Here is a 25401-nt window from a genome sequence, read left to right on the forward strand (position 1 = left end):
CCTAAGAGATCAAAATGTCACAGTCAGTGTTATTTGAAAAGTCACTAGGGGAAATTATGCTGCAATCAATTGTAAATTTCCGTAAAATAAATATTCTTGTATCTCATGTAACTGCAATTGTAACTTGTGATTACCAAGGGTAAATCATGCCTGACCAACTGGATTTCCCTGTACAATAAGATGACTGGGGTTTGTGGATAAGGAGAGAGCAATGTTTTTGTTTCCTCGACTTTAGCAAGGCTTTCAACACTGTCTCCCACAGTATTTTTTCATTTAAGTTAGGGTGTTAGGGTCTCCATGGGTGGACAACCAATGGGACAAAAAAATGGTTGGATGTTTGGTCTTCGAGTGTCTGGTGAACAGGTCATATTCTATGCGGAGGCGGGTAACAAGTAGAGTACCACAGGGATGTATCCTAGGATAAGTCTTGTCCTAAGTGATCTAGAGGAGGCCACAGAGGGCTTGCTCTTAAATTTTGCAGATGACACCAAATTAAGAGGGAACTCCTTGATACACTGGAGGTAAGAACTCCCATCTAGAGGAACTTAGGCTGGAGGAATGGGCCAACAGGAACCTAGGAAACTTCAACGAGAACAAATGTAAACTTCTACAGATCTGCAAGAACCTCTTGCAACGGTACAGGCTGGGAGCTGGCTGACTGGGAAGCATCTCTGCAGGAAAGGCCCTGTGTTTCCTTATGGGCAGTGAGCTGAGCATGAGCCAGCCACACGCTCTTGCAGCAGCAATGAGTAACAGCATCCTGGACTATAGTAAAAGGAGCATAGCCAGGAGAAAAGTGATTATCACCCTTTATTAAGCACTTGGTAGACCACATAGGTAGAGGGCCACCAAGTCAGAGACTGGACCACTTGCTGAGTGCTGGGCTGGTGAGCCTGGAGAGAAGGTTTTGAGGGGAAATTAATATCAGCATTCCACTGTGTAGGAAGACATTATCAAGAAGATGGAGACAGGCTCTTCACACTGGTGCACAGTGGGAAGATGAGACAACAGACATGAATTGAAAAAGAGCTTGAAACTCTTTATAAGGAGAAGCTTTCATCACAAGGACAGTCAGACAGACAAACAGGTTATGCAGTCTCTGACCTCATGGCTGACCCTGCTTTGAGAAGGTGGTTGTTCTAAAGATCTCCTGAGGTCCCTTCCAACTTGATTCATCTTATAACCCTATTCTCAACTATGGACACTCAGATATGGGAGATGCCCTTCTTCATTTTATCCTGGACTTTTTTTCAACCCATGCTGCATCTGTGACTGTGAAGATGCAACTCACAGAAAACAAGTCGTCAATTTTCCCGGAGATAGTTAAGCTGTTTCTCCTTAATGCAGATCCTTTCTCATCCTTCAATAGTCTAATAAACATATGAAGAGGTGGGTAATATCACCTGTTCCGGTAATTATGAAATTTGTTGATGGTGACCTTTAAATAGCCTGTGATTAGTTTGTGTAGAATGAGTGAAACAGTTTTTTTTCAGTGATGCCATTCTGCTCACGAGATTGATTTTTTTTTCAATCTTTTCTATGACTGTTTTTTTTTTCTTCATACTATGAAGTTCCACATAATGTTGTTTGTATGTGACTTTCCCTCTTTGTCATCTAGAACTGCAAGAGTCAAAACTGAGATGCCCTTCATTATGGAAACCTTTTGCTCAAAAGTACCTAATTTGGAATTGTTGTCCGTTATGGAGAGCAGTCAAAGAGAAAGTGAAATTGGTAATTTTGGATCCATTTGTTGATCTCTTAATCATGGTTTGCATTATCGTGAATACCATATTCATGGCTCTGGAGTACTCTGACATACCATTCAATAACCAAATGACTTCTGTAAGTGACAAGGTAAGTTAGGTCTGTGTTAGAGTGGATATGGAGTTATAACCCCATATTTATAATAGGACAGTCCTATAAGGAGATATACTTTTCCATTGCTGAGTTTCTTTTTCCTATTTCCAGGTCTTCACCATGATCTTCACAGCAGAAATGATCTTCAAAATTATCGCTCTAGATCCTTACAACTATTTTCAGCAAAAATGGAATATTTTTGATAGCATAGTTGTTATGATTGGCCTAATAAGCTTTAAAGAAAATTTGCCATCGTTCAGGCTGGTAATTATTTCTTTATTCTTTTTTAAAAGTACATATCTGTATAGCTTTGTAAAAGATGACAGTGAAATGCCCTCAAATTGTTTTACTGATGAATCTGTTTAATCAGTTCTCTTTGTTAGTAAACAGTAAGCCAGCCTGAATAATAGAAGAGTAGACTGGTTTGGATTGGAAGGGACCTCAAAGATCATCTAGTTCCAACCCCCCTGCCATGGGCAGGGACACCTTCCACTTACACCAGGTTGCTCAAAGTCTCATCCAATCTGACCTTGTTGAACTTCATGAGGTTCACACAGGCCCACCCCTCAAGCCTGTCAAAGTCCCTCTGGATGCCAGAGTGTTTCATTAGAGTTAATATTAAATGAATATTAAAGAATACATTCAATATGTTTATTATACTGTGCATATTGGATACTATAAGTCCTCTGGCACGGTGCACTCCCTTGGAGACCTGACCTAGCAGAGATTTCATTGGTTCCCTATTAGGTATAGAATCATAGAATCATAGAATGGTTTGAGTTGGAAGGGACCTCAAAGATCATCTAGTTTCAACCCCCCTGCCATGGGCAGGGACACTCTCCACTACACCAGGTTGCGCAAAGCCTCATCCAACCTGGCCTTGAACACTTCCAGGGATGGGGCATCCACAACTTCTCTGGGCAACCTGTTCCAGAGTGAAGAATTTCTTCCTTATATCTAATAGAAATCTCCCCTCTTTCAATTTAAACCCATTACCCCTTGTCCTATCACTACATGCCCTTGTCAAAAGTCCCTCTCCAGCTTTCCTGTAGGCCCCCTTTAAATACTGGAAAGCTGCTATAAGATCACCCCGGAGCCTTCTCTTCTCCAGGCTGAACAGCCCCAACTCTCTCAGCCTGTCTTCATAGCAGAGGTGCTCCAGCCCCTGGATCTTCAATTAGGAAAAGATATTATCTGTGTGTTTTCATGAGCTTTAGGATAGCAAAGATTCCTTCATTGAGATTTGTGAAATAACGTAGCTTTCCTCAAGTCTTAGACTTGTCCTTGAGGTCTCCTGGAGGCTTTCCTCCATCTTACAGAAAAGAAGGAGTAGCTCTGAGATGTCTATGTGTAATGTTACTTTTTTGCTTACGTCCTTATTGTGTATTTAGAATGCCAAATTTGCTAATTACTTCTAACATTCTTTGTAGTTTTTCAGAGTCATTGCACCTAGAAATTCAGTTGAATTTTGTTTCATCTTGTGTCTCATGACTGAGAGATTTTAACAGTGCTGACTGCTAATTTGACTAAAACCATCCTTTTTACTCAAGAGGATGCACAGAATAGATCCCTTCTGGCTTTTCAGATCCTATTTTAAGTCTGTTGAGTGAGAGGCAGAAAAAATTATTTTTTCAATTTTTGTCTCATTACATTTGATTTAGTCCAAAATGCAGTCATTTCATAAGCCTCATCCAAGTACTGATAAGCCACTTGATTATTATTACTATTATTATTATTGCTATTATGCTAATAGACTTACACATGGTTGTATCTGACTTAGCACAAACAATTTGAAAGCTTCCTTTGACAATTCTCTGTTCTCAGTAACATTAACCATCTAAGCTTAAGCACAGCACTTTTGGATAGGAGCAATTAAAAACCTGTCTTTGGGGGAAAAATTATGATGGTGTTACTGAAGCAAATACAGCATGATAAATGCAAGGTCTGGTTTTTATGTGTCCTGCGCTATCCATGCAGTGTCTGCCACTCACATTGTTCTCTTGTGTTTTACTTACAGCTCAGGATCTTCAAATTGGCAAAGTCCTGGCCAGCCTTAAATACTCTTATGAAAATAATTATAAACTCCGTTGGTGCCCTGGGTAACCTCACTCTGGTTTTGATCATCACTGTATTTATATTTGCTGTAGTAGGAATGCAGGTTTTAGGCAGTTATTATGGTACATATCAATGTAAAATAACATCCAGTAAGCATTTACGCTGGCATATGAAGGATTTTTGTCATTCATTCCTGATTATATTCCGAATATTATGTGGAGAATGGATTGAAACCATGTGGGAATGTATGGAAGTGGCTGGAAAAGAGCTATGTCTTCCCATTTTCTTGCTAGTCCTGGTGATAGGAAACCTGGTGGTGAGTTTCAAGCTATTTTTCAGTCCCTACTGAATGCATTCAGTTACACTGGTATCTTTTGTTCCGAGGCAAATTTTATGATTTATCTCATACAAGAGATAGCTGCTTACAAAGTACAAAAAAATATTCCTTCTACCCAGAGTATAGAAGTGCAGTGCTTTTGATAATTTGGTGCCTTCATCTTTTGTGTTGCTAGGATCAAATAACCAAACTGTTCAGTGCTTTTAATGCTTACCAACTTATCCTTATGTTATCAAATGTTTACAGTACCTAGATTTTCTGGTTTCTAGTGACATATACTAAATCTAATGAATATATACTAGAAGGCAAAATCTTTTTCACCTACTTGGTATGTTGATCTATACCAGATCCTTTTTGATGGGGGTGTTATTAAAATTTGTCTTTGCCTGCTGTTTTTCAACATACCTACTTCCTCATATATTATGGACATCAGAGCATGTAAAAATATGTTTCATATACCCAAACCCTCATTTCCTTCCTTTTACTCTTGCCCTTCCTTCCAGAAGGAGCAATATCATACTATATTACTATACCAATGTAATAGTAAATAATTTCATTGCAGTGGTTGCTGAAAGTGATATTGGGATTTTTTTATCTAAGGAGGGTTTTCTGAAATGTCTTTTCTGTTAGTAGTAGTGTCTCCAACTTACTTTAACTATTTTAAGGTGCTCAACCTATTCATTGCCTTGCTGCTGAGCTCATTCAGTACTGACTCCTCAATGGGACAAGAGGAATCTGGACAAATGACTAAATGTCAGATTGCCATCGCACAGATTCGCAAGGGCCTGCAGTCTGTGAAAAGCAGAATTTTGGATCATTGTGGCAAAACGATGAAACGAAGCCTCAAAACAACAGCCAAGAAGAAGACTTCGGTGAAAATTTCTGCCAAAGACATAGAGGAAAATAACTATGCCATGAGAGATGTCAGAAAGGACATGGACAACAATCGCTTTGACATCGGGCATTACAATACTGAAGAAGGATCCTCAATAACAAGGAAATACGAAGAATTTTTAACTAGTCCTAGTACCTGTGTTCCTATTGCAGTAGCAGAGATTTACACTGATGAAGGTGATGATGAGCACAGCATATGTACAGAAACAGAATACAGAAAACAGGTAAGAAAACTAATGTTTGAAAAATTATTATAACTTGCATCTTGAAGACTCAACAGTAAACGTTATCCCTTCTATCATTTCTGTCATTTTACTTTCTTTGTTTTTCTAATAGCTTCAAAATACAAGAGCTACCAAATAGTCTTAGTTATTCAGTCAGAGATGTTGAATATCCACTTTCTCATCATTCTCCTCACTGATAGCCGTAATTCTGCTTCTGTCTGTTTTGATTCCATTATTGCTGTCAATTGCTAAATGAAGTTTGATCAAGACAGACATTCTTTCTTTTTGTCTCCTTTGCCTTACTGATGGCACCTGGCATTTTTGGAAGGCAGGCCTCTTGTGTTGCTCACATGTTGCTTCTCAGTTACATGGAATCCAAAGGGAATGCAAATAAAAGCTTAACCTTAAAAAAAAAAAAGAAAACTCTTAATGTTTTTTAATCCCCTATTCACCTCTATGATACTTTGAACTCCCCTTCATATCTCTTGATTTTGTTGCATTGGGCAGGATTAAGTTCAAGTCTTAGGCAATTAAATACAGATACCTAAATACAGATTCCTGCATGCGAGTGATGCATCTATACCGCCGTGATAGTCAGTAATGGTGCAATTCGTTAGCCTGTACATAGACATTTAGGGATATTTGAGATACTTCAGGTGTCCGTCACATCGACATGGGACTGACAAATAAGACACAGGAGCTATAGAAATTCTTTTTGGCATCTGGAGGTCAGGGGTGTGTAGAAACACCTCAGATGACACTAGGTGTCAGCCACAATTAGATTACTCCATTTAAATATCTGGATCTCAAGATTCCACATACTCCTCACCTCATAGATGTCGAATACCATTGAGATGCTGGATTGTCTCATGCGGCTTCTAATTGCACCTCCAAAAAGTTGTCTGTCAGTTCCTGGAGATCCTGTGCTGTATTTAACTATGCCATGTGTGTGTCTTAGGTACTCCTGAGTATCTTAAAAGACGCTGAGCAGTTTAGGGCAAGCGACTGAATTAAAAACCCTTTGTGTCCTCACTGCATTCAGTAGTGTCCCTTGCTGCATGTCCATATTACTTGTATGTTGCTCGCTTTTGCGCTTCGTGTTTTCTCTCATTTTGCCTTCTTGATTATTTTCTTTCCTTATTTTTGCTCATCTAAAATATATATTCAAATTTGTGAGCAGCAAGCTCAAGTGGAGCAGTAGGCTTTGATGACTATACTGTACCTAGATTAGCTTGTTAAAGATTGTCTTTTATGAGTGTCAGTTGTGTTATGACTGGGATATCACTATATTCTAAATCCATCAGAACAAGTATTTGGGCTCACAGTGCAGTTACCTAGTATTTTGCTGTGGAAGAAATGTCAAAAGCAGGTGATATTTTTGGATGGATTGTCATATGATCAGTGTCTAGGTGGACTGGTAGGATCCGTTTTCTGTGGTTTTGTCATAAGAGGAGTTATCATCAGTTGAATATCTTTGGACAAGTTCTCAAAGAAGCAGATCACCTTAGAATCATCTGTGGATATTTAAAATATGTTGTCCATAGTATTTGATGACAGAAACTCTTGCCCTGCTGCAGCGGAGTCTGGTCTTGTTTGGAATTTGTGTTGACAAAAGGACTGAGAGCTGTTTGGGATCACTTGGCTCTTCTGCCTGGAACTAGAAACACGCGACTGTTGGGGTCCAGCTGCAACACTTGCTACTGAGCCAGTTCATCAGAACTTAGTGAATTGGATGAAGGAATCCATCAGTGGGCTGAAAGAAGATCTCGAGGAATGATACCTTTCCTCAGTATAACCCAGGGCCACAGTATTTGAAATCGAGGAAGAAACCATTCTTTTACATGCCTTTTAGGGATATAATTCAATTATCTGTAAAAAGACAAACATGCTAAATTTTGAGGAAGCTTTAGATTCTGTTAAAGAATTTTGACTTTTAAGAATGACTGCCAGGAACGAAAATGTGGAAAATCCACTGTTTTGCATTATTTCTTGCAGGGAGGCAGATTAAGACATAGAGAGCAGTGCCAGAGTTTAAGCGGCTTCAGTCAGATTTCTGGGACTTCTGAAACTATAAGTGGCTTTTCAGAAACACATCAAAAGAAAGAGCAAAAAGAGGTAATTATAACATTTGTCATCTTGTAGAATATGCTAGAGCTGAAAATTGTCACAGCAGTTCTCTTATTCAGCAATGACAGCACAAGCTGGTGTTTCCAAAAAGCATTCTTTGTGAAGATGGTACATCTCTCTAGAGGTAATAATAGTTTAAACAGTGGAGGTTTGTCTCTCATAAACAGCCATGGCCAACACTGTAACTTAATGTACTATTTTATACAAAATAAGTAAACAGAAATTAATCAAGAAACACACTTTCTTTAAACATATCTGATACATACTATTAATTTTTATAGATAATTCTGTTTGCTGTCATCCTTGGATGAAAAAATTTGTTCTCTAGAAACGGTTCCCAAAACAACCATGCTTTTTCTGGTCCAGAAAATTAGCTTATTCTAATACAGTACAGTTCCACATTAAAAAAGCTGAAGAATCATGGCTTGCCTCCAGTGACCTGGAAAATTAAATGGAAATTCAGCAACTTTCTGGATTACTACCTCCAAAAGTCAAACCAGTTTAGCATTTTCTGGCTTTAGATAAAGTTGCCAGAAGTTTTGCTTGTTATACATGATTTAATTATATTTATATAAAAATATAATGTTAAAAATAATGAAATGCCAATGAATGTAAATAATTGCAATTTTGTCTATGTTAAAGATTCCCTAGGACCTTAGGTTAGTGTCTGTCAACAGAGGCAATTCTCCCTTCTTCTGCCTTCTCATTCTTATCCCTATCCTCGTGCCTTCCCTTTCCATGCCATACAGGGCACTTACACTTTATGGCTGATAGATTGCTTTATTCCTTTTTCTTTATATTTATTTTCCTTATTGTCTTTAGTTTTATAGGTGTGTAGGTTACCTAACAATAACAACAATTCTTTGATATGTGTAGACCGTACGTACATTTCTTTCCTGCTAGGCCTTCCCATCTTTAAGCCTTTGGAGACATAGTTTGTATCTCTGAAAATGAAGAGAGAATTGGATTCGCATGAAGAAATTAGAGTTTTCTCTAAAGTAAAGTTGTAGCATAATACAATAGTTTCTAAACATTTTCCTTCCTGCAAGTCAAGTGTAGACGACTAGAAGAAACCAAGAAACATTAAATTAAAGCCATGGTAAAAAAGAGTAGGAATTAGCCTTTTCTGTGCTGTTATTTGTAATTTTATTTTGGTAGTTCAGCAACATGAAGATAATTTATGCACTGCAGATTTTTTTTGCAGGGGGCAATGGTGATATGTTTCATTTATTTTAAATCTGGTAACCTGATTAATGAAATACAAATGAATTCTTTTCTTTGCCCTTCTCCCACTCAGAAGTGTGATGTCAGTAGCTATTCTGAAACCAGCAGTGTGGATCCAGTTGTTCTTCTGGAGTTGTTTTCCCAGCCTAAAAAGACACACCTACCTAAGGATTGTTTTGCAAAAAGTAAGAATCTTGTATGTGTTGCAGTGACACCAAATGAACCAGTATTCAAAGATATCTGTTTGGAACATTTCCAAATTGGCAGATACTGTTTGCCTGTGACACTAGTTTATAAACATAAAAACTCAAAGTAATACACCTGAAGCCAGGACAGAACTGGAGCAGGGTTGGGATGCCTGAACACAGGCATTTAGTACCATATGGGATGCCTGAGATGATGCAAGACAGCTGCGTTAAGCTGCTGGCAGAACTGTCACAGAAGCTGTAGAATATCTGAAGAGGCCTAAAATGGTTCTAAACCCCAATGTTTAGGCAGCAAAATTCCGTCTTTGGAGTGTGATTCAGTCTTACATTGAGGCATCGTACTGTAGGTATTTGTATATGAGCAAAGGCACTCAAAGCACTTCTGATGGGACAGCTAGAGGTCAGTTAGGATATCTGTGTCAGAACCTGGTATCTTAAATGGCACTTCAACTGAATTTGTCTGAGCTCTCAGTGCAGTGAATGACTAATGAGGTAATAGAACCATAGAATCATGGAATTGTTTGGGTTGGAAGGGACCTCAAAGGTCATCTAGTTCCAACCTCCCTGCCATGGGCAGCAACACCTTCCACTACACCAGGTTGCTCAATACAGCTGATGGAATTCAGAGGATTGTCCCAATGCGGACACCTACCTTTGATTGCCTTTGCAGATTAATGAAGTGTGTTTCTGGTGCAAAACAGCGAACAGAGAATCTAGTTGTAGTGTTTCTGCAGTGCAATCAAGTGAAATAATCAGTAAAAATAATAATTTACTAAACCACTAGTAAGGTAATACCTCTTTTCAAAACAAAAAGAATAAATGCAAAAGATAAAATAGAAGTTAGCATTAGACAGAAGTAATGGCTTTTTAGACTAAATTCTTGCAGAAGGGCTTGTGGGCACAAAGCTTCTTTGGTTTTTCCATGTATGAGTTGCTCTATGAAAAGAGATTATTTCAGCGTACAAATTTTGGCTTTTCTTTAGCTCTCAGTCACAACATTACCTCACAGGTAAAACAGCATATTCTTTGTTTCATTTTAAGATGTCTTACACTTTTTACATGTCTCCACATTTTCCATGGAACCAATATACTGTTCTTTCTCTTTTCAGGTTGTGTGCAATGTTTCCCATGTTGTGTAGTGGATATCACTAAATTTCCAGGCAGAACGTGGTGGAAATTTAGAAAAACCTGCTACAGAATTGTTAAACATAGCTGGTTTGAAAATTTTATAATTTTTATGATAATATTGAGCAGCGTGGCACTGGTAAATTTAATTTCTCAAATTTCAAATTGATGTTTGTCAGTGAAGGAAAATAATCATATTATTGTATTTAGTTTATTTCTTCTACTCTCACATTCCCCAGGGGGAGACAAGAGTATAATGAACGTATCCCTTAGAAGTTATAAGGCTCTCCCTGACTTGGATAAGATATTTAAATGTATAGGATCATAGTCTTTGTAGTTCTTCATGAAACTTGAAGAAACTCCTCACACACTTGTGTGCTCAATTGGAAAGCTAAATCAGGGTCTGAAATTACTTAGGAAAGCTTAAAACATAAAAGTACTTCTTAAATTGTAAAGCAGACTAAGTGCTCAGTAAAAATTTAGATTTTAAATCACCCAAACATTAAGATAATCAGAATCTGAAAGTGAAGATGGCTGTAAACTGGTCGGTGACTTAATATTTCATTACTACTCTGACTATCCATTTCTACTGAAGAATAAAGGAAGTTTTATTGGATTTGAAAATGTGTTCACTAGGTCTACTGAATGTAATTTGTTAAATAAAACAGGTACTGCAGAGGGAACATAACTAACTAGTGTGAAAGTGATCTATATGGTAGCTGTCAGAATTTTCCAAATAAAATCTATTCTGTGTGCAAGTTTAGGTTGTACACTGAACCATAGATTTGAACTGTCTGCTTTAAAATTTCCGTGGCAAAATCTCCAAGGGAACTCCCTGGGATTCCAGTGAGGGCTCCTCTGTACTTGTGTGGAACCAAACTGAAGTAGGGAAGGAAACTGAGTTATTATTTAATGTACTGTAGGATCTAGCTAAGTTGAACACAAAACTATTTAGTATCCAGATGCAAAATAACGAAACTATAATGATTTCTTTTCATCAAAGATGTATTGTAATGTTGAGAACTTTCATATTTCTAAGATACTGTTGTCCTCTTTCTAAAAGGGACTTGTCCATTTTCTGTTTGTTTATAAAGTTGTTTGCTGATATAGAATTTCCTGAACCAGCTAGAATGAAGGGATACCATACCATCAGGCATGTCCATGGCTTGGAAGCAAATTAAATGAGATGGTGATCATAGAAAGAACATATAGAAAAGTACGTGGTGAGGGCTCAGTGCTCAGAGCAAAGGAAGAGTTAGTAATTAGAAGTCTGAATGGGTGATTTGACTAGTGGATGGAAATCAAGGTAGCCCAGGTTAAACAGTGAAAAAGACAATGCTAATTATCAAACTCGCTCAGAAAAAAGGTAGGGAATGGTAAATAGGTTTAGTACATGAATGCTGGGAGTTCTCGGTTTCAAATTATGAGCCCTGTGGACAGAGTGATGGCTCTGCTCTGTAGACATTTCTCCTAATTGTAGCACAGTTGAATGACCACTGCTTCAAAGACCACTTAGCTCCAGAAGCAGTATTACTGCAGAGCAGAACTACATGAGTTCTAACAGATTGTTGGTAACTATATATAGGAGCATCTCTGCCCTGTGGTTTTTCAGTGGGAATATAAAATGGAAACACAGCAATGATGCTACGTTATTGTTTCAGGTCTCACTTGATCTAACACCTGGTTGTGCTCCTGCTCCCCCTTGTCAGTGGCCTGTTAGACTATATGTAGCATATCGTAAATGCAGGGGAGCAGATCAGGTCTGCTATAATACCTAAATAATCATCTTCTCCCAGAGCGCTGGAGACACGTAGCAGAGGCACTCAGGTGTTTCTGCAAGAAACATTTAATGGTTTAATGTGACTGCTGGTAACTTGCGGCTGTTAAGGTCTGCTGTAGCTGAGCTAAATCTTGCAAAACCCTTGACATGTCTTTGTTACCATGTTCCCTTCAACCAAAGGTCTGTGGATCGACTGGGTCAGTCTCCCATGTGACACAGCCTGCTATTTCCTTAGAGGGTGTTGACTTTCAATGAGCTTATTAAAAAATAATAACAGAATAAGAGATTTCACAGTCAGGTAAGGAGCTGTGAAGTGAAGCGCTGATACAGATTGAAACTGGATATGGATTAAAGCTTTGACACCCTCTGTTTGGCTCCTGACCTTTGTCACAGGCTATGGCCATGTGGCTTTGGGCAAATGAATTGATCTTTCTATGCTCATTTGCTTTTCTATCAAATAAAGACGTTGTGTTTCGACATCCTGAGGATGTCAAATGGTGTATTCCTCTTCAGAGGACACACTCTTAAAATTCTCATTTCAACTTTTTTACTTGTCTCGTGGCAAGAAATAAGACAAAGATTTAGCAGCTGCAGAGACAATGTCAGAGAAGGGGACACAGATTTGAATGTGAGTAAGAGAAAAGGAAGTTGTTAAATGCTCTGATGCGCTCTAGAGACACTGAGATTTTGAGACAGCATGAAAAGGAAGGAGTCAAGAGGAGGTTGAGTGATTTATGTCTAGGAATTGTAGGGTATAGGAAAGGGTGTGGTGCAGGGTGGCTTCTGATATGTCTACATAAGTAAGAAAAATTTTAATCAGAAGTATTGACAGACATGGATTTGTAACAGGGAAATAGTGGTGGTGAAAATGGATGTATGGATCATTAGAAACGTTGGCAGCAAAAGAGAAGTGAAGTGGAGATGGAGCTATAAGGTAGGGGAGAAATGGATGAAAGGAAGAATAAAGACATTGCCAGAGGCTTGGTGAGGAAATAATACAAGGTGTTAAATGAATTTGGAATAGATTTGCATTATCAAAAACTTAAAATAAGTTAGCAAGGCAGCAAATATATTAAATGCAGTGAACAATGAAGTAAACTACAACAATCAATAAAAAATTTTCCTAAGCCCTTATCGACATCAAAGTAATGTCAAACTTTAGGTGAAAAAACATGAAACTCCAGGAATGAACAGTTCCAGATAAGGTGTTTGTCGTATTTTTTCGTATCTGTATTACAACTCTGCAGGCTGACTAAAGATGACTCCTTTGGAAGATCTAGGTCTGAAAGACGGTGATTAATGTATTTAATTTAAGCTTTATTATGAAGAATTTTAGACCAACACCTTCAAAATTTTCCACTAACTTGGGAGGCCAAGATTTTTGGTAGGCACAATTAACCCTCAGCAGATATTTTTTGAAGAAGCATTGAGCGTAACCAACTGAAATGATGTGATTTTTCAACCAATCTGAAAATGAGATTGCACTTATTTTAGAATTTAGGTTTTTACTTCTAAGTATAAAAAAACAAGTGGTAGTTGACCATAATTTAATATGAAATGGTTATAATAAGCCAAACTGTGTATTTTTGTGCAATTTTAAAAGTTTTCCATAAAACCGCTGATCTGTTTTAAAACTGACTTCTGAAATTCCAGGCATTTGAAGATATTCACCTGCAGGAGAGAAAAAATGTGAAAATACTCCTAGAGTATGCTGATAAAATATTTACCTACGTCTTTTTTCTGGAGATGCTTCTGAAATGGGTAGCTTATGGTTTGCACAGTTATTTCACAAATGCCTGGTGTTGGCTTGACTTCATCATTGTATGTGTAAGTATTCTATTTGGCTTGTCTTACATTTTGAATTTTGATATTTTTCCTGTAGAGATCTACAGGTAAAATCTGACTATGAGTAAATAGAGGTGTAAAATACAGTTTCCAAATACTGAAAAAAATAATTGCAGTCAAAAGAGACTTTAGGACAAATTTTAAATGGAAATTGTAAATAATAATCAGAAGTTGCTTAACAAAATTTTATGAATTATCACTGTCATTGAGGACCACATGGGTTATAAAAACCTTTTTGAATGTAGAGAGTGCAATTAGCGATCAGAAATAAAAATATAGTAAATTAATTAAGACAATATAGAAAAATGTGAAACTGCTGGCAGCTCTGGCATTTAGAAATAGAAAACAATATAGTTGCTTCCTTAAGTAGAAGAAATTTAGATGGTAAAGGGAGTTGAAAAGTATTGTTGGAAATATAATTTACCAGAGAGTTAAAGATATAGGAAAGTATGTTTTGCTTTGCAACCAAAGAAATCCTAGCAATCCTTTATATGGCTTTAAAGAGAAGTGCTGGAATCATTAACAGTGAGGTGGAGGAGGTGCAGTGTTCAGTACGTACATATTTATTCTGAATTCAGAAAAAGTTAAATAATAGAATCTTGCCATATAATAATGAAATATTTTTGCATGTCAACGGTGCACTGGGAAGATACTGAAGTTAAATATTTTAAAATAAGGACATCTAAACAGCTGACTTGCAGTAACATCAAAGTAGCTATTTGATAGCTTCTGAATAGTCAGCATTGAAAGTTATGAAGTAATAGGAAATTTCAACAGGAAAATCTAATATTATGACGATTTACAAAGAATCATAGAATCATAGAATCATAGAATGGTTAGGGTTGGAAGGGACCTTAAAGATCATCTAGTTCCAACCCCCCTGCCATGGGCAGGGAAACCCTCCACTACACCAGGTTGCCCAAAGCCTCTTCCTGCCTGGCCTTGAACACTGCCAGGGATGGGGCATCCACAACTTCTCTGGGCAATCTGTTCCAGTGCCTCACCACTCTCAGAGTGAAAAATTTGTTTCTTATATCCAACCTAAATCTCCCCTCTTTCAGTTTAAATCCATTGCCCCTTGTCCTATCACTACACGCCCTTGTAAAAAGTCCCTCTCCAGCTTTCCTGTAGGCCCCCTTTAGGTACTGGAAGGCTGCAATAAGATCACCCTGGAGCCTTCTCTTCTCCAGGCTGAACAGCCCCAACTCTCGCAGCCTGTCTTCATAGCAGAGGTGCTCCAGCCCTCTGATCATCTTTGTCATATAGCATGACTTTAGCAATTACAGTTCTGTAATATTAATAGCAGTGATGTCCAAACCAGAGCAAAAGCATGAAAATACCCAATGACTAGACAATGAGACAACAAATTCAAATAGGAAGGAACAGACAAAACATGAACAGTGAAAAAATCTGTAATCATTCAATGTTTTCTGTTCGTAAAAAAAAAAAAAATCTGTAAAAAAAAGTAAATCTGTAAATATTTCTTAATCTAAAAAATTTCTAAAAAATCTGTAATTATTTCTAATGTTTTCTGTTCGTTTTCTCTCTTACGAAAATTTAGAATGAAGAATGGATACCTTTTTAAAAATATTTTTTATTTGCACATCACCATCTTAAGATATGATAAGGAATTACTGTATACACCTCTGAGAATAACTATGCAGAAAATGGGAATTATTTGTTTGAATAATCCTCTCTCGTCTTATAGTGTATGAAATTACCTTAGTTACCAATTTGGTTGTTATATTAGCATTCTAAAATATTATATGAACTGTTTTTGAAAAAAAAAAAAGAAAAAACAAGTGTTTCAAATTAGAATGAAAGAATTCCATTATTTGAAAAATATTAGGAAAGAGTGAAGTAAAATTATATTATAACTTTGAATGTGTATTTTATGCATTTGACTTACTGGTCAAAGATATTGTAACATTTAGCCTCTGATTGTCTACTGACACAAATAAAATGATTTTTTGTGTACCATTTAATAATCTCAGTTTCAATTCAATGAACACAGCTGTCATTCGTTTCCTGGGGATTAACTACTGTTTCCAAAGACACATCACCTTGTTCCTCTGGGAGTGCCCTGAAGTCGCTCAGAACTCTTAGAGCATTGAGGCCTCTACGAGCTTTGTCAAGATTTGAAGGGATAAAGGTGAGGATATCGGGGTGGGGGGTGTGTATTTTGTAATAGCTGCCTTTGAAGTTTTTGTGAAAATTACAACTTGAATCTCTGTTTTGGGTCTTGATGGCATTAGGATGGTTCAGATTGCCTACTTACACCTTATTGTTCTTATTTTGAAATAATGCCTAACACTTTCACGGAAATTTATGAATACAAATAAAATAAGTAGTAAATGCAGATCCTACAACCCATTTCCCTATACCTGATTTTTAGATCCTGGGGCTACTACAGGCTCATAATCTTGTTTTATGTATTTCTTTTACCCAAGGATAATTCTGGTTGCCAATTGTTTCTCTTCCTCAAAAAGGCAAGATAGATACTGTAGCATTACATGTTAAAACAAGCTTGAAGTTGGATTGAAGGCTGGCTTTAAATTTGTCATCTACTAGTTTTTATATGGGTGAGAATATTCAATAGATACAGAAGGAAAATAAGTATTGTTCTGGGAAAGTGTTCTATTGAATGTGAATAATTCATTCTTTTCATTCATTTTGTTTATTTAAGGTTGTTGTGAATGCACTCTTGGGAGCTATCCCCTCAATCGTGAACGTTTTGCTCGTCTGTATTGTCTTCTGGCTCCTATTTAACATTGCAGGAGTAAAATTAGTTGGAAAAAAATTTTGGAAATGCACACTTGAGAAAGGAGATACCGAAGACATTGAGAACAAAAGTAGTTGTATTGTCTATAATGGAACATGGACAAATAGTGATGTAAACTTTGATAATGTTGGGATGGGATACTTGGCTCTTCTGCAAGTGGTAAGTTCTCTAAAAACATTTTCGGTTTTGTTTTCTTCAAGGATATATGTTGAGTAGCCCAACCATGCGACACCACTATGCTTCTATTTATCTCCCTGAAATTGGGACTTTTTTAGCTTCCATAAATATTTTTCTTATCTACAAGCTGCTCAGTTCCTCCTGAAGAACACTTTAGCATCAGAAACCTTGTGTTAAAATCAAGCATTGCGTTTCGTGGCTTTTCAATTTCGTTTTAATTTTGATTAACGCACTAAGCCTGAAATAGTCTGCATGTTGCAAGATTTAAAGTTATTCTCTTTTTCTTTCATAAAATTTAGTTCAGTGGATGAGAAAGAAGCAGCACATTGCAGTTTATGTCTATTTCAATATTTTCTTTTATTATATAAGTCACGAAGTATTGGGATGCTGATGTATCGATCTCCCTAATAGCACAACAAAGGAGAGAAAAGCATTTTAAAAAGTGGCTGTTATCCCTGTATCTTTTCTAGATGAATTCCTTTGCCCTGTGTCCTCCAGAGTGTTCTATGATCTGCAGAGTTGCTAAAAATTGCAGGAAGGAATCATCTGCTGTTGTCTTAGAAAAATTGTTTTTATCCTTTTAGGATATATTCACTAGTTAAGCTGAAACTTTTATTACTTTTTGAAAAAGTAGGGAATTGACAAAAATTTCAGTTTCACAAGAGTTAACACTGAAACACATTTCACAGGATTCGTGACAACTTTTTTTGTTTTCAGGAAATAATTTTTTTTTTTTTTCCTCTTTACCAAACTCTGGTGAATCATGCTTCCAAGCAGATCTTTGGAAGTGGTGCACATTTTTTATCGCACACTACTCATTTTTCCATAACTCTTAACACATTTGTATTAGCAATACCTTATTTATTTATTTATTTATTTTTATTTTAGTGATAATAACCTTAAGAATGTGTGTTTTTCAGGCAACTTTTAAAGGTTGGATGGAAATCATGTATGCAGCAGTGGATTCACGTGGGGTATGTCACTAAAATGGAATTTTAGTTCTTTTCCCTTTCCTTCTTTCCTTTTCTATCTATACAATCTATACAATTAATTTTTCAACTTTGTTTGCAATATTAAGTCAGAAAAACAAGTGGATGAATGCTTCGAGCTATGCAGTGAGACAATAATGCTTGGAATACTAAGTATCTGGAACTTAGACACAAAAAAACCCAGTCAAAATAGAGTGACACTGCACAAAAACTTACTGCATCAAGAATGCAGAGGGCAAGATGTTGCAAGTTTTGGACAAGTCTGTTTTGGGAACAGAGTTCAGAAGATCTTGGAGGGACTGTGCCTCTGAAGCAAATTTCCTTTTTTCTTGAGTGTGTGCAGTAGCATTAAAGTGGCATGCATCTTTAGCAGTTATTTCTGGAGATTTTCTTCCCTATATTTGACATCCTTAGTATTTCTTCCCCATTTCCAGGTGTTGTTTCTCACTCTCTCACTAGTACAATGTGTTTCAACTTTTCTGTGTTTAATGTAACTTGCAGTTTCTTGACTCGTTCAAGTGCTGTACTCTTGAATGTAGTGAAATAGCTGCTAATTAGAAAATTCATTCCTTGTAGGGCCGATCATGGAGAGCTGGCTTTTTAAAAGTGCTTCTTGTTTGGGATGGCGTTCAAGGGGATGACAATTCACCATTATTTTTAGTCGGAGCTGTTTTTCTAATCTAGGCATTCGCAGTATCACTTCTGTTTATTACTTGAGTATTTGCTCGAGATCTAAATAAAGGTTCAAATGTGTAGAAATAATTCATCACTCCTGACAATAAAAAGATTTTTTTATTATAAATTGGAAAGATAAAGCTGTAATTATCCGATTTTACCGATATTATTTTTCTGTTTTTATTTTTTCAACAGAGAGATCAACAGCCAAAGTTTGAAGCGTTCTTAGCCATGTATATGTATTTTGTAATTTTCATTATTTTTGGATCTTTCTTCATGCTGAACCTTTTCATTGGAGTGGTTATCAGCAATTTTAACCAACAAAGGAAAAAGATAAGTATTACATGAGCTAATTCAGGGTCTCTTGTAACCCCGATTTGATTAAGTGAATGCTAGTTTGACATCTAAATATCTACTATTTTCAGATAACTATTTGACTGGAAAAATTTAAAATAATATTTAGGTACCAAGTTTTGAAAACAGGAGTCCCCTTTTCCTCAAAACTATTAGTAATTTTCCTGTAAATTCTATATTCATACTAAGTCTGTAATTTGGTCTAAAGAGGAGGACAAGGAGGAAGGAGTGGGCAGTTTTAGAAAAGAGAATCCAAGAAAAGTTATATAGACTTTGCTACGGGAGAGTGGAATTATTTTCTTCTGCTTTTGAAGATTTACTTTTGAGAACAGAATAACCCTTTTTGCTAAGAGTGAACACCTAACAAATGTGATAAGGATAATCAAGAAACACTACTGCTCATGGGAGAAGTAACCACTGCTTTGCTGGTAAAAAAAACTTGAAAAGATCTTGTTAATCAGAACTTTTTCTAGCAGTAGCTACATTTGAAAAATCCTGTTGTCGATAAAGTGACTCTACAGATTAATTTACTGGGATTTTTAAAAATCTGTGTATTAAAATCCAAGCCGTGGCCCCAGGAAGAGACCATCTAGAAATTTAAAGTCTTCTTAAAGCCCAGAAAGCCCTGACTGCTTCCACTTTTCTCTTCGTAGTTGTTAGATCCCCTGTTCTTTTTATCCAGTGAGGAATGGAAGGCAAAATCTTAGAATGGAAAATGCAACAACCGAAGAAAAGCAACAGTCAGCCTTCCCTGGTACTTCAGCTTCTTTGTGCCAAGCTTATTTGTTGAGTGCTTTCCCTGATTCATTTAGGGGTTTAAAATATCCAGAATATCAAGAGAAATTGAGTCAATTAACCCACTTGGAAGTCCTAAAACAAATAATCATCTTGCTCATTAAAAACATACCACAAAACCAGACCCCAACAGGATGTTTACAATCTCAAAGTTCACGTTTGGAAGACAGAATCTGTACAGGATCCATTTATTATTTCCATAGACTGACTTATACACTTATAAGTGTCAGAGAATTACTGCCCTTGGTAGAGATGGATGGCAATAAGGCCCACGAGATATTCTTCTGCTCTCTGCATTTGAACAGAGAAAGGATATATGGGGGTTGAGGAACAACAGAACTTCACTCTAATGATTTCCTTTTATAACAAATTCCCAGTTATAATAATCCCAACAGACGGATACAATGCTGGTTAACTATGAGCCTGAGCACTTACTACAAGTCCATGTGGATGTAACAATTTTTTCCTTTCTCAGTATATGCTGTAAGTGGGTGTTTTTTTCTTTTTTATTTCTTTGCTGCTGCTTTGATACTTTCACTGAAATTCAGCACCGTGAAGTGAAATTGAATTTTCGAAGATCTTGCCAGAGTGATTCAAAGTGCAGGTGCCCTACTGAACAGTTACATGTTTGTTTTACAAAATGCTAATGATTCAGTGCTTTTATGATGAGCAGCTTCTCCTGAACACTCAGTTCAAAGTGATTGCTCAGGAATACAGGTGGCATAGATGGTAATGAGATGAGTACCAGAAATTCATTATCGGGAATCCCCCATAGAACTTGGTCCCAAAATATTTATTCATAGCCTTCCGTTTACTTACTAGCCCAGCAATATACTTTGTTCCTACCTTTCTCAAAAATATAAATCGAAAATATTTTACTTGTTGGTGAGTCTTATTTTAAAAACATGAAACAGATTTGTAAAACTTCAGAAAGTCTCTCACATTTGAGGAAACTGACTCAGAACACTGACTAGACTGGACTTTCATGATCAAACCCTCATCACCTTTTTGCAGTACATCTCTTCAAAGAAAAAGCAAAAAAGGAGAAGTTATGAAGACACATTTTATCTTGCTGGTCTCTTAGATCCCACTCACAACAGCTGTTAATTTACTTTTTTTTTACATAAACTTGCTGGTGTTTATTTAACTGACTGCTTAAACTTCAGCTGAACAACAGTATTCTTTCCCTTTACTTAGGTGGAAAAGATCTATTTTTGACTGAGGAACAGAAAAAGTACTATAATGCCCTAAAAAAACTTGAATCCAAGAAACCTCAAAAACCCATCCCAAGACCATTGGTGAGATTGTCTTAAGTAAAATATGATGGAAGATATAAAGATGGTGACCATATCTAAGCTCAGTAGCCAGGCATCTGGAAATAAACTTCATGTTAGAGCCTGTTATCGTCTTCATTTAATGTATTATTTACATTTTACTCTCTTTTTCTTAATTCCATCTAATGCAGTCGTTCTTTGTGAGTATTAATTTAAGGAAATTTACAGCCTGTTTATCACCTATTCAAATGTGCAACCTATTTAAAAAGGTTCATATTAAGTATTTGCTATTCAGAACATGATCTTGGTTACTTAAGTTGCATGACATTGCTTCTGCAACCAGATTGGATTATTGCAGGTGAGAATGAATAGTGAGTAGTACAATGCCCCATGGCTGTTAATTACTTTTAAATAATCTTATGCTTTATTTCTTATAGTTTCTTAAATTTGATTCCAGGCTTGGCTTCACATAGTAACTATTCAGAATTTTTCTTGCTTATGACATTTTAATTAGAATTGCTTATCCTCTAGTGTCTGCTTCAATAAGTATTTCTATTAAAACAGCAATCACAATGTACTCTGAATGTTTTCCTGCTGTATATTTTTTTTTCTAATGAAATGTGATTGCCTGATACCAGAAAATAGTTAGCCAAGTATGAGTGTTTTCTTTGAAGGTCTCAAGAAATAACCTAAAAATGCTTCTGTAGCTTATTGTTAAACTTATTTTCTCTTAAATGCTCTTTCTAAGCACAAATTACTGATTGAGATCTGAATGTAACCTGGGTCTTAGAAGAAGCATTAAGCAGTTCTCTCGTTCTCTCCACAGAACATGTTCCAAGGATTACTGTTTGATATAGTATCACACAAAGCATTTGACATCGTCGTCGTGACATTCATCTGTCTAAACATGGTTGTTATGATGGCAGAAAATGACCAGAGTAGCACCAAGAGTGTTCTTAATAAAATAAACTATTTTTTTGTGGCGGTATTTACTGGGGAATGTGTCATAAAAATACTGGCCCTAAGACATTACTTCTTCACCAGTGGCTGGAACATGTTTGATTTAGCGGTTGTGGTCTTTTCCCTAATTAGTAAGTATCAATTGTTATTAGATCAGGTAATATGTCTTACCAATACTAAGCTAAATTTCAGTATGAGTTAACCACTTAAATATATATGATGAACAAATTCCAGATCCGTTTTACTTTTTCAAACTATGTGCTAGGTGATTCCTTCTAAAAGGATAATTTTTTCCCCTTATATTTCTGCAGAGTACTAAAAGGTAAATGGATAGTTTTCAAATTTTTTTTTAAGTGTGAACTTTATTGAGTAATTAACAGAATAGGAGTTTAATGCAGTAACGTCTTTTCTAAGTTATCTTAATTTTTTTATGCTTTTGTTTTACATCTAATCACATTAACTGCTGTTTTCACAGTAAAAGTACATTCAAGTTAAATATGCATTTGTATGAAAAATGGGAAAGATTTATTTCCTTTTCCAGGACTTTCTTTTAAGAAGGCAGATCCTGAGGACTGATTTAGAAAGCTCAGGAAAATGTAATTGCCCAGCACTGTTCTAAATCTGGGCCACTATTTGTGACTGTGGAAAGTCTTGTTAAAAGTGGCTTGGTTTTGTTTTGCCTTCCAAATAAGACTAGATGCTTATTGTTTCCTCTATAAAGGGTCATATATAGCTTTAGTTTCTTGTACAGTTTAATTGGTCAATGCTTCCTGTTCAGACTCAGGTTATATCATAGAATAAAAGATGGGAAAGAAAAACTGATTTGAGTTCTCTACTTCGTCGCTAAGCACGGTACCCATTTGTTATCCCATGCAACCCAGAAAAATGCTGACTTCTTAAGTCTTCTGCTTGCAGTCATTTGCATTACTACTGTATCACTGGAGGTACTCATTACTCTTATAGTAGGATCGTAGAATGAGGTTTGATGGAGGATGAATACTGAAATATAGTTTTTATTTATTTTCTTCTTGCTCTGCTCTGATGTCATTCAAGTACTAAGCATTAATGAAAGTCTCAAATTTAGCATGTGGCTTAAGCCTGTAGAAGAAGGAGCAGTCAGACAGCTGCTAGGAGACAAGCCTCATAGCTTCCAGCACAGGAACTGAATGGATTTTAAAGGATTTTTTAAGTACTTGAACAATGTGTAATTTCATCCACTGAATTAGAGAAGTCTGGGAGAATGCAGTTTCCAAACTATACATAGTCTTGATATCTCTTTAATATTTAAAGGTATTATAGAATCATAGAGTCATAGAATGTTTAGGGTTGGAAGGGACCTCAAAGCTCATCTAGTTCCAACCCCCCTGCCATGGGCAGGGAAACCTTCCACTACACCAGGTTGCTCAAAGCCTCATCCACCCTGGCCTTGAACACTTCTAGGGATGGGGCATCCACAGCTTCTCTGGGCAACCTGTTCCAGTGCCTCAGCACTCTCAGAGGGAAGAATTTCTTCCTTATATCTAATCTAAATCTCCCCTCTTTCAGTTTAAATCCATTGCTCTTTTTCCTATTACTCCATGCCCTTGTAAAAAGTCCCTCTCCAGCTTTCTTGTAGGCCCCTTGCATTACAATTTGTCTTTCTTTTCCTAAGCTCTTGTGTAAGCAATTGCAGTATTGATGATGTTTTTGTTGAAAGTGATCTAATATGATCAAGGATACTTTCAACACCTGAAGCACAGAATGTAACAAAATGGACATAAATGGGAATTTCACTGATATGACTTGACAACATTTTATTTTCTTTTTCATTTCAAAGGTATCGGACTTTCCGAAGGCTTGAAAACTTTGTTCCCTCCTGCACTTCTGAGAATTTTCCGTTTGACACGAATTGGCCGAATCCTGAGATTAATTCGAAAAGCTAGAGGAATTCGAACTCTTCTTTTTGCGTTACTGATGTCTCTTCCTGCACTGTTCAACATCGGCCTTTTGCTTTTTCTAGTTATGTTCATTTATGCCATTGTGGGCATGACAAACTTTGCCTGTCTTAGCTGGGAAGGTGGGATTAATAACCTTTTCAACTTTCAAACCTTTGGTAGTAGCATGCTCTGTCTCTTCCAAATTACAACATCAGCTGGATGGGATAGTCTTTTGGTCCCTATATTAAAAGGATCTAATTCGTGTGCTCCCAACTTAAATTTAACAGATAGCCAGAGAAAAAATTGCACAAATAGGGAGGTTGGTATATTTTTTTTTGTAAGCTATGTCATTATATCATTTCTCATCGTTGTAAATATGTACATAGCCGTCATTTTAGAGAACTTCAATGTTGCCACTGAAGAAAGCACGCATCCTCTTTGTGAGGATGACTTTGATATGTTTTATGAGACCTGGGGAATTTTTGATCCTCAGGCAACACAGTTTATTGAATATTCTGCTCTTTCAGACTTTGCAGATGCTCTGGCAGAACCCTTACGTATTCCAAAGCCTAATAAAATCCAGCTCATATCGATGGACCTCCCTATAGTTAGTGGAGATAAGATCCACTGCTTGGATATCTTGCTTGCTTTCACTAAAAGGGTCTTAGGAGAATCTGGGGATTTGGGTGGTCTTGAATTACACATGGAAGAAAAATTTATGGCTGCCAATCCATCTAAAGATTCTTGCAAGCCAATTACTACTACCCTTAAAAGAAAACAAGAGGAGGTATCGGCTCTGATTATTCAAAGGGCCTTCAGGAAGTATTTGAAGCAGCGCTCTTTTAAAAATAAATCTTTCTTGTGCCATCGTAAACATTATAACAGTGCTGTCTTTGAAGAAGAAACACATGAGAAGGAAAGGCTTATTGCATCAAAGCTTGATGAAAATACTGGTAGGAAGCTAGATAAATCACAGACTACATCTTCCATATCTCTCCCGTTATTTTATGAGGGTATTGCTGAAACAGACAGCGATAACGTGGACGCATAAGGTTGCCACAGGTTGCAGCATTTTTGATTAAACGAATTCTTGTTATTTTCAGATGGAGAAAATATTTTGATCCCAGAACATAATACTCTAAATTTAGAATAATGATGGCAGCCCTTAAGTATTGTGATTGTTCAATTTTACAAATGCTCTTTAAAAAAAATTAAGATTTGAACAACTATGTCATAAATATTAGAGGAAAATCAAACCATGGAATATTTTTCCTCAGCTACTAGAGTAGATGAGTTCATTTTTACAGCTGCCATTTTTTTCATTGCTTCATATTTCTGTGTTTACAGAAGAAATCTGTACAAGATCCATTGTAACTTTAGTATGATTTAAAAGCACACAAGGCTGTAGAACAACGTGTATCTCTTTAGAAATAAAGCCTAGTTTGAAAAATTGGTTATTTTGGCAAAATGAAATAATTACTACATTTTCTGTAAAAGCATTCACTCAAGACACTTGAGTATAATCAGCCATTAATTTCTGTGTTGTTTGGACCCATATTCCTCATAATGCCTTTGAATGGATTTGTTTATGCTTCAGAATTTTTGAGGTGTCTTTCCACATGCACCTAAATAGATTTAACTTATTGTCCTCAGGTGTCTGTGATTGAAAGTTGCATATAATTTGTTCTTTGTATCATTCGGTGTATGAAAATTATGATGATAATAGCAAAATCTAAGAATGAAATACAAGAGGTGTTGTTTCCAGAAAATCCTGAGAATTATTGTACATAAAATTTCATCATTAT

At 36.5% G+C, this 25401-nt stretch overlaps 1 protein-coding gene across 1 annotated transcript in view; it reads left to right on the forward strand.

Moving 5' to 3' along the window:
- The window catches only part of LOC104379684 (sodium channel protein type 5 subunit alpha-like), a 39054-nt gene extending 14407 nt beyond the window's left edge, over positions 1 to 24647 (forward strand). The window contains exons 12-25 of the mRNA XM_086614835.1: positions 1619 to 1854; positions 1969 to 2121; positions 3875 to 4228; positions 4915 to 5367; positions 8792 to 8903; positions 10034 to 10188; positions 13483 to 13690; positions 15738 to 15826; positions 16361 to 16615; positions 17554 to 17607; positions 18493 to 18634; positions 20644 to 20744; positions 21547 to 21811; positions 23497 to 24647. Coding sequence (XP_086470961.1) covers positions 1619 to 1854; positions 1969 to 2121; positions 3875 to 4228; positions 4915 to 5367; positions 8792 to 8903; positions 10034 to 10188; positions 13483 to 13690; positions 15738 to 15826; positions 16361 to 16615; positions 17554 to 17607; positions 18493 to 18634; positions 20644 to 20744; positions 21547 to 21811; positions 23497 to 24647 — 3728 coding nt within the window. The remainder of the gene's footprint in view (positions 1 to 1618; positions 1855 to 1968; positions 2122 to 3874; positions 4229 to 4914; positions 5368 to 8791; positions 8904 to 10033; positions 10189 to 13482; positions 13691 to 15737; positions 15827 to 16360; positions 16616 to 17553; positions 17608 to 18492; positions 18635 to 20643; positions 20745 to 21546; positions 21812 to 23496) is intronic.
- Positions 24648 to 25401: the final 754 nt, after the last annotated feature.

The sequence above is a fragment of the Tauraco erythrolophus genome, chromosome 7, assembly GCF_009769465.1.
Source record: "Tauraco erythrolophus isolate bTauEry1 chromosome 7, bTauEry1.pri, whole genome shotgun sequence".
NCBI lineage: Eukaryota > Metazoa > Chordata > Aves > Musophagiformes > Musophagidae > Tauraco > Tauraco erythrolophus.